Genomic DNA, 16853 nt, shown 5'->3' with positions numbered 1-16853 from the left:
ACGGCATATGAGGTGCATTGGAACCTGATTCTAAGCATTCTTATTGCATTCTAAGTATTTGTTTTACTTCCATCGAACTGCATTTTAAGCTTTCTGAACATATTCGAGGAAAAATAGAAAAGACAAACCACTTCACAATCCTGTCAGAATGTTTCGTATGCGCCTCGAATGAGTCGGAATGTATTTTGATTACTGCTGGACTTCAGGTTGAATATGCTTCAAATGTATCTGAATATTTAGATTGAAGTTGGAACACAGCTCGAATGTACCTCGAATACGCCTGGAATACAGTCAGAATGTCCCGAATGCTCTCCAAATGACCCCTGACGTCATCTGAATGCTGTCGAATCGCACAAGAACGTGTCCACCTGTCACTGAAACGACTGATAGCATTTGGGACTCTCATTCCATAAAGCTTGAAGAAATTGTTTATTTTCACATTGTCTTCCGAATGCGGGTCAAAATTAGTACATATGTTTGTTCTGGCTGATTCTCATTGATTCCTGTCATTTCGAAGAGGTGTGAAGGAGCCTTAAGCTTAACGTCTTCTTACTCATGTCCACTGACATGTAGAGAGTGATCAAAGGACTTTGTTGTTATAGGACAAAATGTTATGGATGTCGACTTCTTCTTTATTGTTTTTCTTGACGTTTCTGGGCTATGCCTTGCCCCCTGGTCAGGTGGATGCTAACTAACAGTTAAACAGGATATGTATACTAGTAATGTTCAAGAAGCCAGAGTGGTGATTTTAATTAAAACATAGCAGATGAAAAGAGACTTAAAATATACAAAAGCTGGTATGGCGTTGTTACAATGGATTAAGCAATAGAAACCATTTGACTGGTGTACAATAGTGTGGGGATGATAGTCTAGCAATATACAAAAGCTAGGATAAGGTACTAAGGGTGAGATGATGCTGTAACAGAGGATTAGCAGGTGATTGGTGAAGCCCACGTCTAATTGACTTCCCGGGCATTTGGTAGGTAAAACCCTTGGTCCCTGTTCCTCTGTGGAGCTAATCTTTTGATGTTGATAGCTTCTGAAATTTTTCGTCGCAGCCAATCATGGATGTTCGATGCTATGATGGGTGTTGCTTGCCAGTCAGTGGAGTGTGACGGATTGTTTAGATCTGATTTCTCTACTGAAGTTCTGTGCTCTTTCAGCCTAGTGTCAATGGGGCGAGATGTCTCTCCTACATAGCTGGCGCCGCAGTCACACATAGGCTTGTAGATGTAGCTCCTGGGCTTGTGGGTCGTCTTGGTTGGTGAACATCTGTCACTGGCTTTCAGAATGGTCCTCAGTGTTTTGTCAGACCTGAAGGTCACATCTATACCGGCAGTTTTCTTGAGCAGTCGACAGATGTGGTGGCTAATCTGACCTTGGTAGGGAATGTTAATTCTAACTGGGGATGGTCCAGGTTTTGGTTGGCATTCTTCTTGCTGTTGCAGGGAGGATGATATGTTTCTGTCTACAAGTTGTTTGGGATAGCCGTTGAGGTTTATGAATGTAGTTCTTAGATGGTCTATTTCAGTTTGAAGATGGTCAGAATCGCAGACGGATTTAGCTCGTCTGGTTGGGGTGGAGGCAATTGCACGTTTGATCTGGGGGTGATGGTTGGAGAGGTAGTGAATATACTGGTGGGTGTGGATGGATTTTCTGTAGGTAATGTTGTTGGGGGAGTTCTGCAAAGACACATCTAGGAATGGTAGTTTCTATTGGTCTTCTATTTCCATCGTGAACTGGATGCGCAGGTGCTGCTTGTTGAGATGCTTTCTCTTTAGCGAACACCTGATGTCAATGATTTTCTATGCTCCGATCATAAGCATTTGACAGGAGGATGGTCGGGATCTAGGATGGTGAAGATGTCATCCACCTTTCTGTACCAGGGGAGTGATTGGAAAGGGGATGTAGCCAAGGCTGTCTCTGCGAAGCTGGTCATGAAGATCTCGGTGATTGGCGGTGACAGAGGTGAACCTATGGGGAGCCCATGGATTTGCTGGTAGATGTTGTCTTGCCAGGTGAAGTAGGATGTCTGAAAGCAGCTAGAAACAAATTTGACAATGCTGTCTACTGCGAGTCTTTCCTCAAGGCTACTGATACAAGTGTCAAGTTTGGCACGGAGACTTCATCAAACGGAATGTTGGTGAACAGGTCCACAACGTTGTAGCTAACCATCGTGCCCGGTATGTGAGAGTCCGGTTCTTCACAAACGTAGCAGAATGTGAAACTGAATGTTTGTTCCAAGGTTGGATGTGGGTCATCCTGACTCGATCGGTTGATACTCATGCTATCTGCCACTGGTTATGTAGTCTACAAGTTTAATCAATTAAATCAGTCTGTTCACTGTTCAAGTGGACTCATCGTACGAAATAGAGACACTAAAAACAAAGACTGCGTTGCACAAGATAATGATTATTTTCCATTTAAATTTGATATGGATTTGCGCCGCTGGGCATTGAACGAACTGTATTTTCCTGTACATGTAAAGGGTGAAAAGTGTCCAGAAAACATGGCACCAGCAGGTGTCGCCATTACTGAATAACTCACAGATATGATTCAATATTCACATCATTGTAATACAAGCAAGTTACCTAAGTGTTGTTCAAACGTTTTCTCTCATTTATCATGGTAAGTAGGTAACTACTTTTTTGTTTAGTCTTTGAACAGAAGACATAAACATGAACGCTTACTTTTATGAGACTTCATGTTTTCGAAACTTGCGTTTCTTTTGCTGTTCAGTATATTTGGTAGACTATAAGTGAATGTAAATTGTAGGTATGACGAACGTAATGGGGGTAGCAACACAGTCGGTTATTTCACTGTATCAGTTTTCGTCTACATTCTGCTTGAAGGGAGGCAACTCTTTCTATCACACACACCCCGTAGTCAGGTGACACGGACAGCTTGGTCGAGGTAGGTTCTCACAGACACTCGCGGTAGGACATGACTGACACACACGCACATGCAGCTGATACGTCACAGAATGACACACCTGACACACCATTATATTGCACTCCCTGGTCACACACACTGAAGTAACAAAACCACACTCAATGTGTGCAAGTCCTTGTTTGTATTCCATCTCGCCTACTCGCATTTATGAGTATGTATGTATGTATGTATGTATGTATGTATGTATGTATGTATGTATGTATGTATGTATGTATGTATGTATGTATGTATGTATGTATGTATGTATGTATGTATGTATGTATGTATGTATGTATGTATGTATGTATGTATGTATGTATGTATGTATGTATGCAACAGCATGAGCATCGATCTGCGTAACTGGAACCGATGACATGTGCCAACCAAGTCAGCGAGCATCACCACCCGATCTCGTTAGCCGCTTCTTACGACAAGCATAGTCGCCGTTTATGGCAAACATGGGTTGCAGAAAGCCTATTCTACCCCGGGACCTTCACGGGTCCACTTGGCGATATGCATTTCATTGATGCGTCTTATGATGGACTGAAGTCCAGACATTTCACCACAAGCTCAGAAGTATTTCTATGTGCTGAATCGACTACAACAGAAATGTTTGTTCTGAGATAGAGACAATGTTGTAAGACAATTATATTTTCAAAACGTTCTTTATTTTACTAGAATCTCTGCACTTCTACGTAGCTGTCGTAATTAGTAACTGAATTCTTTGGCAATGGACCACTTGACTGGCTAGCTTACAGGCAGCTACCGTATGGCAAGTGTGCGAGTGTGCGGTGTCACGATATACAAGCTTAATCTTTAATGTTAACTAGGTGAATGGCGCGTGCTTCTGGAACGGCAGGACATGCTTTCTCTTTAGCGAACATGTGGTGTCCGATGCTCCGATCATAAACATTTGACAGCTTTCACTGCTTTCTCTCCTCACTAACTGGAATCTGTTTATCATGAGTCAAGACCGGGGTTTCTTTAGCACTAATACCCCCCTTCACACCTGAGGTGGAATGAGCCGGAGTGCTGTCGGAATGAAAATTTCTGGCGATTCCTGGACATTTGAACTGAATTCTAAAACTTCTGAACTGAATTCTAAAACTGCACTCTGTAAGATGCCCGAATGTTTAGAATGTTCAAAACGTTCGAGGTATAATTGAAGTGGAAAAATATCGAACGGCATATGAGGTGCATTGGAACCTGATTCTAAGCATTCTTATTGCATTCTAAGTATTTGTTTTACTTCCATCGAACTGCATTTTAAGCTTTCTGAACATATTCGAGGAAAAATAGAAAAGACAAACCACTTCACAATCCTGTCAGAATGTTTCGTATGCGCCTCGAATGAGTCGGAATGTATTTTGATTACTGCTGGACTTCAGGTTGAATATGCTTCAAATGTATCTGAATATTTAGATTGAAGTTGGAACACAGCTCGAATGTACCTCGAATACGCCTGGAATACAGTCAGAATGTCCCGAATGCTCTCCAAATGACCCCTGACGTCATCTGAATGCTGTCGAATCGCACAAGAACGTGTCCACCTGTCACTGAAACGACTGATAGCATTTGGGACTCTCATTCCATAAAGCTTGAAGAAATTGTTTATTTTCACATTGTCTTCCGAATGCGGGTCAAAATTAGTACATATGTTTGTTCTGGCTGATTCTCATTGATTCCTGTCATTTCGAAGAGGTGTGAAGGAGCCTTAAGCTTAACGTCTTCTTACTCATGTCCACTGACATGTAGAGAGTGATCAAAGGACTTTGTTGTTATAGGACAAAATGTTATGGATGTCGACTTCTTCTTTATTGTTTTTCTTGACGTTTCTGGGCTATGCCTTGCCCCCTGGTCAGGTGGATGCTAACTAACAGTTAAACAGGATATGTATACTAGTAATGTTCAAGAAGCCAGAGTGGTGATTTTAATTAAAACATAGCAGATGAAAAGAGACTTAAAATATACAAAAGCTGGTATGGCGTTGTTACAATGGATTAAGCAATAGAAACCATTTGACTGGTGTACAATAGTGTGGGGATGATAGTCTAGCAATATACAAAAGCTAGGATAAGGTACTAAGGGTGAGATGATGCTGTAACAGAGGATTAGCAGGTGATTGGTGAAGCCCACGTCTAATTGACTTCCCGGGCATTTGGTAGGTAAAACCCTTGGTCCCTGTTCCTCTGTGGAGCTAATCTTTTGATGTTGATAGCTTCTGAAATTTTTCGTCGCAGCCAATCATGGATGTTCGATGCTATGATGGGTGTTGCTTGCCAGTCAGTGGAGTGTGACGGATTGTTTAGATCTGATTTCTCTACTGAAGTTCTGTGCTCTTTCAGCCTAGTGTCAATGGGGCGAGATGTCTCTCCTACATAGCTGGCGCCGCAGTCACACATAGGCTTGTAGATGTAGCTCCTGGGCTTGTGGGTCGTCTTGGTTGGTGAACATCTGTCACTGGCTTTCAGAATGGTCCTCAGTGTTTTGTCAGACCTGAAGGTCACATCTATACCGGCAGTTTTCTTGAGCAGTCGACAGATGTGGTGGCTAATCTGACCTTGGTAGGGAATGTTAATTCTAACTGGGGATGGTCCAGGTTTTGGTTGGCATTCTTCTTGCTGTTGCAGGGAGGATGATATGTTTCTGTCTACAAGTTGTTTGGGATAGCCGTTGAGGTTTATGAATGTAGTTCTTAGATGGTCTATTTCAGTTTGAAGATGGTCAGAATCGCAGACGGATTTAGCTCGTCTGGTTGGGGTGGAGGCAATTGCACGTTTGATCTGGGGGTGATGGTTGGAGAGGTAGTGAATATACTGGTGGGTGTGGATGGATTTTCTGTAGGTAATGTTGTTGGGGGAGTTCTGCAAAGACACATCTAGGAATGGTAGTTTCTATTGGTCTTCTATTTCCATCGTGAACTGGATGCGCAGGTGCTGCTTGTTGAGATGCTTTCTCTTTAGCGAACACCTGATGTCAATGATTTTCTATGCTCCGATCATAAGCATTTGACAGGAGGATGGTCGGGATCTAGGATGGTGAAGATGTCATCCACCTTTCTGTACCAGGGGAGTGATTGGAAAGGGGATGTAGCCAAGGCTGTCTCTGCGAAGCTGGTCATGAAGATCTCGGTGATTGGCGGTGACAGAGGTGAACCTATGGGGAGCCCATGGATTTGCTGGTAGATGTTGTCTTGCCAGGTGAAGTAGGATGTCTGAAAGCAGCTAGAAACAAATTTGACAATGCTGTCTACTGCGAGTCTTTCCTCAAGGCTACTGATACAAGTGTCAAGTTTGGCACGGAGACTTCATCAAACGGAATGTTGGTGAACAGGTCCACAACGTTGTAGCTAACCATCGTGCCCGGTATGTGAGAGTCCGGTTCTTCACAAACGTAGCAGAATGTGAAACTGAATGTTTGTTCCAAGGTTGGATGTGGGTCATCCTGACTCGATCGGTTGATACTCATGCTATCTGCCACTGGTTATGTAGTCTACAAGTTTAATCAATTAAATCAGTCTGTTCACTGTTCAAGTGGACTCATCGTACGAAATAGAGACACTAAAAACAAAGACTGCGTTGCACAAGATAATGATTATTTTCCATTTAAATTTGATATGGATTTGCGCCGCTGGGCATTGAACGAACTGTATTTTCCTGTACATGTAAAGGGTGAAAAGTGTCCAGAAAACATGGCACCAGCAGGTGTCGCCATTACTGAATAACTCACAGATATGATTCAATATTCACATCATTGTAATACAAGCAAGTTACCTAAGTGTTGTTCAAACGTTTTCTCTCATTTATCATGGTAAGTAGGTAACTACTTTTTTGTTTAGTCTTTGAACAGAAGACATAAACATGAACGCTTACTTTTATGAGACTTCATGTTTTCGAAACTTGCGTTTCTTTTGCTGTTCAGTATATTTGGTAGACTATAAGTGAATGTAAATTGTAGGTATGACGAACGTAATGGGGGTAGCAACACAGTCGGTTATTTCACTGTATCAGTTTTCGTCTACATTCTGCTTGAAGGGAGGCAACTCTTTCTATCACACACACCCCGTAGTCAGGTGACACGGACAGCTTGGTCGAGGTAGGTTCTCACAGACACTCGCGGTAGGACATGACTGACACACACGCACATGCAGCTGATACGTCACAGAATGACACACCTGACACACCATTATATTGCACTCCCTGGTCACACACACTGAAGTAACAAAACCACACTCAATGTGTGCAAGTCCTTGTTTGTATTCCATCTCGCCTACTCGCATTTATGAGTATGTATGTATGTATGTATGTATGTATGTATGTATGTATGTATGTATGTATGTATGTATGTATGTATGTATGTATGTATGTATGTATGTATGTATGTATGTATGTATGTATGTATGTATGTATGTATGTATGTATGTATGTATGTATGTATGTATGTATGTATGTATGTATGTATGTATGTATGTATGTATGTATGTATGTATGTATGTATGTATGTATGTATGTATGTATGTATGCAACAGCATGAGCATCGATCTGCGTAACTGGAACCGATGACATGTGCCAACCAAGTCAGCGAGCATCACCACCCGATCTCGTTAGCCGCTTCTTACGACAAGCATAGTCGCCGTTTATGGCAAACATGGGTTGCAGAAAGCCTATTCTACCCCGGGACCTTCACGGGTCCACTTGGCGATATGCATTTCATTGATGCGTCTTATGATGGACTGAAGTCCAGACATTTCACCACAAGCTCAGAAGTATTTCTATGTGCTGAATCGACTACAACAGAAATGTTTGTTCTGAGATAGAGACAATGTTGTAAGACAATTATATTTTCAAAACGTTCTTTATTTTACTAGAATCTCTGCACTTCTACGTAGCTGTCGTAATTAGTAACTGAATTCTTTGGCAATGGACCACTTGACTGGCTAGCTTACAGGCAGCTACCGTATGGCAAGTGTGCGAGTGTGCGGTGTCACGATATACAAGCTTAATCTTTAATGTTAACTAGGTGAATGGCGCGTGCTTCTGGAACGGCAGGACATGCTTTCTCTTTAGCGAACATGTGGTGTCCGATGCTCCGATCATAAACATTTGACAGCTTTCACTGCTTTCTCTCCTCACTAACTGGAATCTGTTTATCATGAGTCAAGACCGGGGTTTCTTTAGCACTAATACCCCCCTTCACACCTGAGGTGGAATGAGCCGGAGTGCTGTCGGAATGAAAATTTCTGGCGATTCCTGGACATTTGAACTGAATTCTAAAACTTCTGAACTGAATTCTAAAACTGCACTCTGTAAGATGCCCGAATGTTTAGAATGTTCAAAACGTTCGAGGTATAATTGAAGTGGAAAAATATCGAACGGCATATGAGGTGCATTGGAACCTGATTCTAAGCATTCTTATTGCATTCTAAGTATTTGTTTTACTTCCATCGAACTGCATTTTAAGCTTTCTGAACATATTCGAGGAAAAATAGAAAAGACAAACCACTTCACAATCCTGTCAGAATGTTTCGTATGCGCCTCGAATAAGTCGGAATGTATTTTGATTACTGCTGGACTTCAGGTTGAATATGCTTCAAATGTATCTGAATATTTAGATTGAAGTTGGAACACAGCTCGAATGTACCTCGAATACGCCTGGAATACAGTCAGAATGTCCCGAATGCTCTCCAAATGACCCCTGACGTCATCTGAATGCTGTCGAATCGCACAAGAACGTGTCCACCTGTCACTGAAACGACTGATAGCATTTGGGACTCTCATTCCATAAAGCTTGAAGAAATTGTTTATTTTCACATTGTCTTCCGAATGCGGGTCAAAATTAGTACATATGTTTGTTCTGGCTGATTCTCATTGATTCCTGTCATTTCGAAGAGGTGTGAAGGAGCCTTAAGCTTAACGTCTTCTTACTCATGTCCACTGACATGTAGAGAGTGATCAAAGGACTTTGTTGTTATAGGACAAAATGTTATGGATGTCGACTTCTTCTTTATTGTTTTTCTTGACGTTTCTGGGCTATGCCTTGCCCCCTGGTCAGGTGGATGCTAACTAACAGTTAAACAGGATATGTATACTAGTAATGTTCAAGAAGCCAGAGTGGTGATTTTAATTAAAACATAGCAGATGAAAAGAGACTTAAAATATACAAAAGCTGGTATGGCGTTGTTACAATGGATTAAGCAATAGAAACCATTTGACTGGTGTACAATAGTGTGGGGATGATAGTCTAGCAATATACAAAAGCTAGGATAAGGTACTAAGGGTGAGATGATGCTGTAACAGAGGATTAGCAGGTGATTGGTGAAGCCCACGTCTAATTGACTTCCCGGGCATTTGGTAGGTAAAACCCTTGGTCCCTGTTCCTCTGTGGAGCTAATCTTTTGATGTTGATAGCTTCTGAAATTTTTCGTCGCAGCCAATCATGGATGTTCGATGCTATGATGGGTGTTGCTTGCCAGTCAGTGGAGTGTGACGGATTGTTTAGATCTGATTTCTCTACTGAAGTTCTGTGCTCTTTCAGCCTAGTGTCAATGGGGCGAGATGTCTCTCCTACATAGCTGGCGCCGCAGTCACACATAGGCTTGTAGATGTAGCTCCTGGGCTTGTGGGTCGTCTTGGTTGGTGAACATCTGTCACTGGCTTTCAGAATGGTCCTCAGTGTTTTGTCAGACCTGAAGGTCACATCTATACCGGCAGTTTTCTTGAGCAGTCGACAGATGTGGTGGCTAATCTGACCTTGGTAGGGAATGTTAATTCTAACTGGGGATGGTCCAGGTTTTGGTTGGCATTCTTCTTGCTGTTGCAGGGAGGATGATATGTTTCTGTCTACAAGTTGTTTGGGATAGCCGTTGAGGTTTATGAATGTAGTTCTTAGATGGTCTATTTCAGTTTGAAGATGGTCAGAATCGCAGACGGATTTAGCTCGTCTGGTTGGGGTGGAGGCAATTGCACGTTTGATCTGGGGGTGATGGTTGGAGAGGTAGTGAATATACTGGTGGGTGTGGATGGATTTTCTGTAGGTAATGTTGTTGGGGGAGTTCTGCAAAGACACATCTAGGAATGGTAGTTTCTATTGGTCTTCTATTTCCATCGTGAACTGGATGCGCAGGTGCTGCTTGTTGAGATGCTTTCTCTTTAGCGAACACCTGATGTCAATGATTTTCTATGCTCCGATCATAAGCATTTGACAGGAGGATGGTCGGGATCTAGGATGGTGAAGATGTCATCCACCTTTCTGTACCAGGGGAGTGATTGGAAAGGGGATGTAGCCAAGGCTGTCTCTGCGAAGCTGGTCATGAAGATCTCGGTGATTGGCGGTGACAGAGGTGAACCTATGGGGAGCCCATGGATTTGCTGGTAGATGTTGTCTTGCCAGGTGAAGTAGGATGTCTGAAAGCAGCTAGAAACAACAAATTTGACAATGCTGTCTACTGCGAGTCTTTCCTCAAGGCTACTGATACAAGTGTCAAGTTTGGCACGGAGACTTCATCAAACGGAATGTTGGTGAACAGGTCCACAACGTTGTAGCTAACCATCGTGCCCGGTATGTGAGAGTCCGGTTCTTCACAAACGTAGCAGAATGTGAAACTGAATGTTTGTTCCAAGGTTGGATGTGGGTCATCCTGACTCGATCGGTTGATACTCATGCTATCTGCCACTGGTTATGTAGTCTACAAGTTTAATCAATTAAATCAGTCTGTTCACTGTTCAAGTGGACTCATCGTACGAAATAGAGACACTAAAAACAAAGACTGCGTTGCACAAGATAATGATTATTTTCCATTTAAATTTGATATGGATTTGCGCCGCTGGGCATTGAACGAACTGTATTTTCCTGTACATGTAAAGGGTGAAAAGTGTCCAGAAAACATGGCACCAGCAGGTGTCGCCATTACTGAATAACTCACAGATATGATTCAATATTCACATCATTGTAATACAAGCAAGTTACCTAAGTGTTGTTCAAACGTTTTCTCTCATTTATCATGGTAAGTAGGTAACTACTTTTTTGTTTAGTCTTTGAACAGAAGACATAAACATGAACGCTTACTTTTATGAGACTTCATGTTTTCGAAACTTGCGTTTCTTTTGCTGTTCAGTATATTTGGTAGACTATAAGTGAATGTAAATTGTAGGTATGACGAACGTAATGGGGGTAGCAACACAGTCGGTTATTTCACTGTATCAGTTTTCGTCTACATTCTGCTTGAAGGGAGGCAACTCTTTCTATCACACACACCCCGTAGTCAGGTGACACGGACAGCTTGGTCGAGGTAGGTTCTCACAGACACTCGCGGTAGGACATGACTGACACACACGCACATGCAGCTGATACGTCACAGAATGACACACCTGACACACCATTATATTGCACTCCCTGGTCACACACACTGAAGTAACAAAACCACACTCAATGTGTGCAAGTCCTTGTTTGTATTCCATCTCGCCTACTCGCATTTATGAGTATGTATGTATGTATGTATGTATGTATGTATGTATGTATGTATGTATGTATGTATGTATGTATGTATGTATGTATGTATGTATGTATGTATGTATGTATGTATGTATGTATGTATGTATGTATGTATGTATGTATGTATGTATGTATGTATGTATGTATGTATGTATGTATGTATGTATGTATGTATGTATGTATGTATGTATGTATGTATGCAACAGCATGAGCATCGATCTGCGTAACTGGAACCGATGACATGTGCCAACCAAGTCAGCGAGCATCACCACCCGATCTCGTTAGCCGCTTCTTACGACAAGCATAGTCGCCGTTTATGGCAAACATGGGTTGCAGAAAGCCTATTCTACCCCGGGACCTTCACGGGTCCACTTGGCGATATGCATTTCATTGATGCGTCTTATGATGGACTGAAGTCCAGACATTTCACCACAAGCTCAGAAGTATTTCTATGTGCTGAATCGACTACAACAGAAATGTTTGTTCTGAGATAGAGACAATGTTGTAAGACAATTATATTTTCAAAACGTTCTTTATTTTACTAGAATCTCTGCACTTCTACGTAGCTGTCGTAATTAGTAACTGAATTCTTTGGCAATGGACCACTTGACTGGCTAGCTTACAGGCAGCTACCGTATGGCAAGTGTGCGAGTGTGCGGTGTCACGATATACAAGCTTAATCTTTAATGTTAACTAGGTGAATGGCGCGTGCTTCTGGAACGGCAGGACATGCTTTCTCTTTAGCGAACATGTGGTGTCCGATGCTCCGATCATAAACATTTGACAGCTTTCACTGCTTTCTCTCCTCACTAACTGGAATCTGTTTATCATGAGTCAAGACCGGGGTTTCTTTAGCACTAATACCCCCCTTCACACCTGAGGTGGAATGAGCCGGAGTGCTGTCGGAATGAAAATTTCTGGCGATTCCTGGACATTTGAACTGAATTCTAAAACTTCTGAACTGAATTCTAAAACTGCACTCTGTAAGATGCCCGAATGTTTAGAATGTTCAAAACGTTCGAGGTATAATTGAAGTGGAAAAATATCGAACGGCATATGAGGTGCATTGGAACCTGATTCTAAGCATTCTTATTGCATTCTAAGTATTTGTTTTACTTCCATCGAACTGCATTTTAAGCTTTCTGAACATATTCGAGGAAAAATAGAAAAGACAAACCACTTCACAATCCTGTCAGAATGTTTCGTATGCGCCTCGAATGAGTCGGAATGTATTTTGATTACTGCTGGACTTCAGGTTGAATATGCTTCAAATGTATCTGAATATTTAGATTGAAGTTGGAACACAGCTCGAATGTACCTCGAATACGCCTGGAATACAGTCAGAATGTCCCGAATGCTCTCCAAATGACCCCTGACGTCATCTGAATGCTGTCGAATCGCACAAGAACGTGTCCACCTGTCACTGAAACGACTGATAGCATTTGGGACTCTCATTCCATAAAGCTTGAAGAAATTGTTTATTTTCACATTGTCTTCCGAATGCGGGTCAAAATTAGTACATATGTTTGTTCTGGCTGATTCTCATTGATTCCTGTCATTTCGAAGAGGTGTGAAGGAGCCTTAAGCTTAACGTCTTCTTACTCATGTCCACTGACATGTAGAGAGTGATCAAAGGACTTTGTTGTTATAGGACAAAATGTTATGGATGTCGACTTCTTCTTTATTGTTTTTCTTGACGTTTCTGGGCTATGCCTTGCCCCCTGGTCAGGTGGATGCTAACTAACAGTTAAACAGGATATGTATACTAGTAATGTTCAAGAAGCCAGAGTGGTGATTTTAATTAAAACATAGCAGATGAAAAGAGACTTAAAATATACAAAAGCTGGTATGGCGTTGTTACAATGGATTAAGCAATAGAAACCATTTGACTGGTGTACAATAGTGTGGGGATGATAGTCTAGCAATATACAAAAGCTAGGATAAGGTACTAAGGGTGAGATGATGCTGTAACAGAGGATTAGCAGGTGATTGGTGAAGCCCACGTCTAATTGACTTCCCGGGCATTTGGTAGGTAAAACCCTTGGTCCCTGTTCCTCTGTGGAGCTAATCTTTTGATGTTGATAGCTTCTGAAATTTTTCGTCGCAGCCAATCATGGATGTTCGATGCTATGATGGGTGTTGCTTGCCAGTCAGTGGAGTGTGACGGATTGTTTAGATCTGATTTCTCTACTGAAGTTCTGTGCTCTTTCAGCCTAGTGTCAATGGGGCGAGATGTCTCTCCTACATAGCTGGCGCCGCAGTCACACATAGGCTTGTAGATGTAGCTCCTGGGCTTGTGGGTCGTCTTGGTTGGTGAACATCTGTCACTGGCTTTCAGAATGGTCCTCAGTGTTTTGTCAGACCTGAAGGTCACATCTATACCGGCAGTTTTCTTGAGCAGTCGACAGATGTGGTGGCTAATCTGACCTTGGTAGGGAATGTTAATTCTAACTGGGGATGGTCCAGGTTTTGGTTGGCATTCTTCTTGCTGTTGCAGGGAGGATGATATGTTTCTGTCTACAAGTTGTTTGGGATAGCCGTTGAGGTTTATGAATGTAGTTCTTAGATGGTCTATTTCAGTTTGAAGATGGTCAGAATCGCAGACGGATTTAGCTCGTCTGGTTGGGGTGGAGGCAATTGCACGTTTGATCTGGGGGTGATGGTTGGAGAGGTAGTGAATATACTGGTGGGTGTGGATGGATTTTCTGTAGGTAATGTTGTTGGGGGAGTTCTGCAAAGACACATCTAGGAATGGTAGTTTCTATTGGTCTTCTATTTCCATCGTGAACTGGATGCGCAGGTGCTGCTTGTTGAGATGCTTTCTCTTTAGCGAACACCTGATGTCAATGATTTTCTATGCTCCGATCATAAGCATTTGACAGGAGGATGGTCGGGATCTAGGATGGTGAAGATGTCATCCACCTTTCTGTACCAGGGGAGTGATTGGAAAGGGGATGTAGCCAAGGCTGTCTCTGCGAAGCTGGTCATGAAGATCTCGGTGATTGGCGGTGACAGAGGTGAACCTATGGGGAGCCCATGGATTTGCTGGTAGATGTTGTCTTGCCAGGTGAAGTAGGATGTCTGAAAGCAGCTAGAAACAAATTTGACAATGCTGTCTACTGCGAGTCTTTCCTCAAGGCTACTGATACAAGTGTCAAGTTTGGCACGGAGACTTCATCAAACGGAATGTTGGTGAACAGGTCCACAACGTTGTAGCTAACCATCGTGCCCGGTATGTGAGAGTCCGGTTCTTCACAAACGTAGCAGAATGTGAAACTGAATGTTTGTTCCAAGGTTGGATGTGGGTCATCCTGACTCGATCGGTTGATACTCATGCTATCTGCCACTGGTTATGTAGTCTACAAGTTTAATCAATTAAATCAGTCTGTTCACTGTTCAAGTGGACTCATCGTACGAAATAGAGACACTAAAAACAAAGACTGCGTTGCACAAGATAATGATTATTTTCCATTTAAATTTGATATGGATTTGCGCCGCTGGGCATTGAACGAACTGTATTTTCCTGTACATGTAAAGGGTGAAAAGTGTCCAGAAAACATGGCACCAGCAGGTGTCGCCATTACTGAATAACTCACAGATATGATTCAATATTCACATCATTGTAATACAAGCAAGTTACCTAAGTGTTGTTCAAACGTTTTCTCTCATTTATCATGGTAAGTAGGTAACTACTTTTTTGTTTAGTCTTTGAACAGAAGACATAAACATGAACGCTTACTTTTATGAGACTTCATGTTTTCGAAACTTGCGTTTCTTTTGCTGTTCAGTATATTTGGTAGACTATAAGTGAATGTAAATTGTAGGTATGACGAACGTAATGGGGGTAGCAACACAGTCGGTTATTTCACTGTATCAGTTTTCGTCTACATTCTGCTTGAAGGGAGGCAACTCTTTCTATCACACACACCCCGTAGTCAGGTGACACGGACAGCTTGGTCGAGGTAGGTTCTCACAGACACTCGCGGTAGGACATGACTGACACACACGCACATGCAGCTGATACGTCACAGAATGACACACCTGACACACCATTATATTGCACTCCCTGGTCACACACACTGAAGTAACAAAACCACACTCAATGTGTGCAAGTCCTTGTTTGTATTCCATCTCGCCTACTCGCATTTATGAGTATGTATGTATGTATGTATGTATGTATGTATGTATGTATGTATGTATGTATGTATGTATGTATGTATGTATGTATGTATGTATGTATGTATGTATGTATGTATGTATGTATGTATGTATGTATGTATGTATGTATGTATGTATGTATGTATGCATGCATGCATGCAACAGCATGAGCATCGATCTGCGTAACTGGAACCGATGACATGTGCCAACCAAGTCAGCGAGCATCACCACCCGATCTCGTTAGCCGCTTCTTACGACATGCATAGTCGCCGTTTATGGCAAACATGGGTTGCAGAAAGCCTATTCTACCCCGGGACCTTCACGGGTCCACTTGGCGATATGCATTTCATTGATGCGTCTTATGATGGACTGAAGTCCAGACATTTCACCACAAGCTCAGAAGTATTTCTATGTGCTGAATCGACTACAACAGAAATGTTTGTTCTGAGATAGAGACAGTGTTGTAAGACAATTATATTTTCAAAACGTTCTTTATTTTACTAGAATCTCTGCACTTCTACGTAGCTGTCGTAATTAGTAACTGAATTCTTTGGCAATGGACCACTTGACTGGCTAGCTTACAGGCAGCTACCGTATGGCAAGTGTGCGAGTGTGCGGTGTCACGATATACAAGCTTAATCTTTAATGTTAACTAGGTGAATGGCGCGTGCTTCTGGAACGGCAGGACATGCTTTCTCTTTAGCGAACATGTGGTGTCCGATGCTCCGATCATAAACATTTGACAGCTTTCACTGCTTTCTCTCCTCACTAACTGGAATCTGTTTATCATGAGTCAAGACCGGGGTTTCTTTGGCACTAATACCCCCCTTCACACCTGAAGTGGAATGAGCCGGAGTGCTGTCGGAATGAAAATTTCTGGCGATTCCTGGACATTTGAACTGAATTCTAAAACTTCTGAACTGAATTCTAAAACTGCACTCTGTAAGATGCCCGAATGTTTAGAATGTTCAAAACGTTCGAGGTATATTTGAAGTAGAAAAATATCGAACGGCATATGAGGTGCATTGGAACCTGATTCTAAGCATTCTTATTGCATTCTAAGTATTTTTTTTACTTCCATCGAACTGCATTTTAAGCTTTCTGAACATATTCGAGGAAAAATAGAAAAGACAAACCACTTCACAATCCTGTCAGAATGTTTCGTATGCGCCTCGAATGAGTCGGAATGTATTTTGATTACTGCTGGACTTCAGGTTGAATATGCTTCAAATGTATCTGAATATTTAGATTGAAGTTGGAACACAGCTCGAATG

General features: G+C 42.1%; 4 protein-coding genes across 4 annotated transcripts; all 4 read right to left on the bottom strand.

The window, feature by feature from the left end:
• Nucleotides 1-956: 956 nt before the first annotated feature.
• On the bottom strand, nucleotides 957-2175 carry LOC137257459 (uncharacterized). Its single transcript, XM_067794789.1, has 2 exons — nucleotides 2095-2175; nucleotides 957-1682 (listed from the first exon to the last, which is right to left on the bottom strand). Exons 1-2 carry the CDS (start codon nucleotides 2173-2175, stop codon nucleotides 957-959), a joined length of 807 nt encoding a protein of 268 aa, XP_067650890.1.
• Nucleotides 2176-5069: 2894 nt separating this feature from the next.
• Nucleotides 5070-6288, bottom strand: LOC137257458 (uncharacterized). Its single transcript, XM_067794788.1, has 2 exons — nucleotides 6208-6288; nucleotides 5070-5795 (listed from the first exon to the last, which is right to left on the bottom strand). Exons 1-2 carry the CDS (start codon nucleotides 6286-6288, stop codon nucleotides 5070-5072), a joined length of 807 nt encoding a protein of 268 aa, XP_067650889.1.
• Nucleotides 6289-9258: 2970 nt separating this feature from the next.
• LOC137257457 (uncharacterized) lies at nucleotides 9259-10480 on the bottom strand. The gene is made up of 2 exons (XM_067794787.1): nucleotides 10400-10480; nucleotides 9259-9984 (listed from the first exon to the last, which is right to left on the bottom strand). The coding sequence occupies exons 1-2, from the start codon at nucleotides 10478-10480 to the stop codon at nucleotides 9259-9261; spliced, it is 807 nt and encodes a 268-aa protein (XP_067650888.1).
• Nucleotides 10481-13426: 2946 nt separating this feature from the next.
• Nucleotides 13427-14645, bottom strand: LOC137257456 (uncharacterized). Its single transcript, XM_067794786.1, has 2 exons — nucleotides 14565-14645; nucleotides 13427-14152 (listed from the first exon to the last, which is right to left on the bottom strand). Exons 1-2 carry the CDS (start codon nucleotides 14643-14645, stop codon nucleotides 13427-13429), a joined length of 807 nt encoding a protein of 268 aa, XP_067650887.1.
• Nucleotides 14646-16853: the final 2208 nt, after the last annotated feature.

The sequence above is a fragment of the Haliotis asinina genome, chromosome 12 (assembly GCF_037392515.1).
Source record: "Haliotis asinina isolate JCU_RB_2024 chromosome 12, JCU_Hal_asi_v2, whole genome shotgun sequence".
In the NCBI taxonomy this organism is placed as follows: domain Eukaryota; kingdom Metazoa; phylum Mollusca; class Gastropoda; order Lepetellida; family Haliotidae; genus Haliotis; species Haliotis asinina.
Note: the sequence above shows the minus strand (reverse complement) of the source record. Positions and strands in the feature narration are given on the sequence as shown.

Coding starts and splice junctions, on each gene's coding strand:
- LOC137257456 (XM_067794786.1), bottom strand. CDS start 14,645: ATGGTTAGCTACAACGTTGTGGACCTGTTCACCAACATTCCGTTTGAT. Junction 14,153..14,564: donor CAAACTTGACACTTGTATCA/GTAGCCTTGAGG, acceptor GTGTCTTTGCAG/AACTCCCCCAACAACATTAC.
- LOC137257457 (XM_067794787.1), bottom strand. CDS start 10,480: ATGGTTAGCTACAACGTTGTGGACCTGTTCACCAACATTCCGTTTGAT. Junction 9,985..10,399: donor CAAACTTGACACTTGTATCA/GTAGCCTTGAGG, acceptor GTGTCTTTGCAG/AACTCCCCCAACAACATTAC.
- LOC137257459 (XM_067794789.1), bottom strand. CDS start 2,175: ATGGTTAGCTACAACGTTGTGGACCTGTTCACCAACATTCCGTTTGAT. Junction 1,683..2,094: donor CAAACTTGACACTTGTATCA/GTAGCCTTGAGG, acceptor GTGTCTTTGCAG/AACTCCCCCAACAACATTAC.
- LOC137257458 (XM_067794788.1), bottom strand. CDS start 6,288: ATGGTTAGCTACAACGTTGTGGACCTGTTCACCAACATTCCGTTTGAT. Junction 5,796..6,207: donor CAAACTTGACACTTGTATCA/GTAGCCTTGAGG, acceptor GTGTCTTTGCAG/AACTCCCCCAACAACATTAC.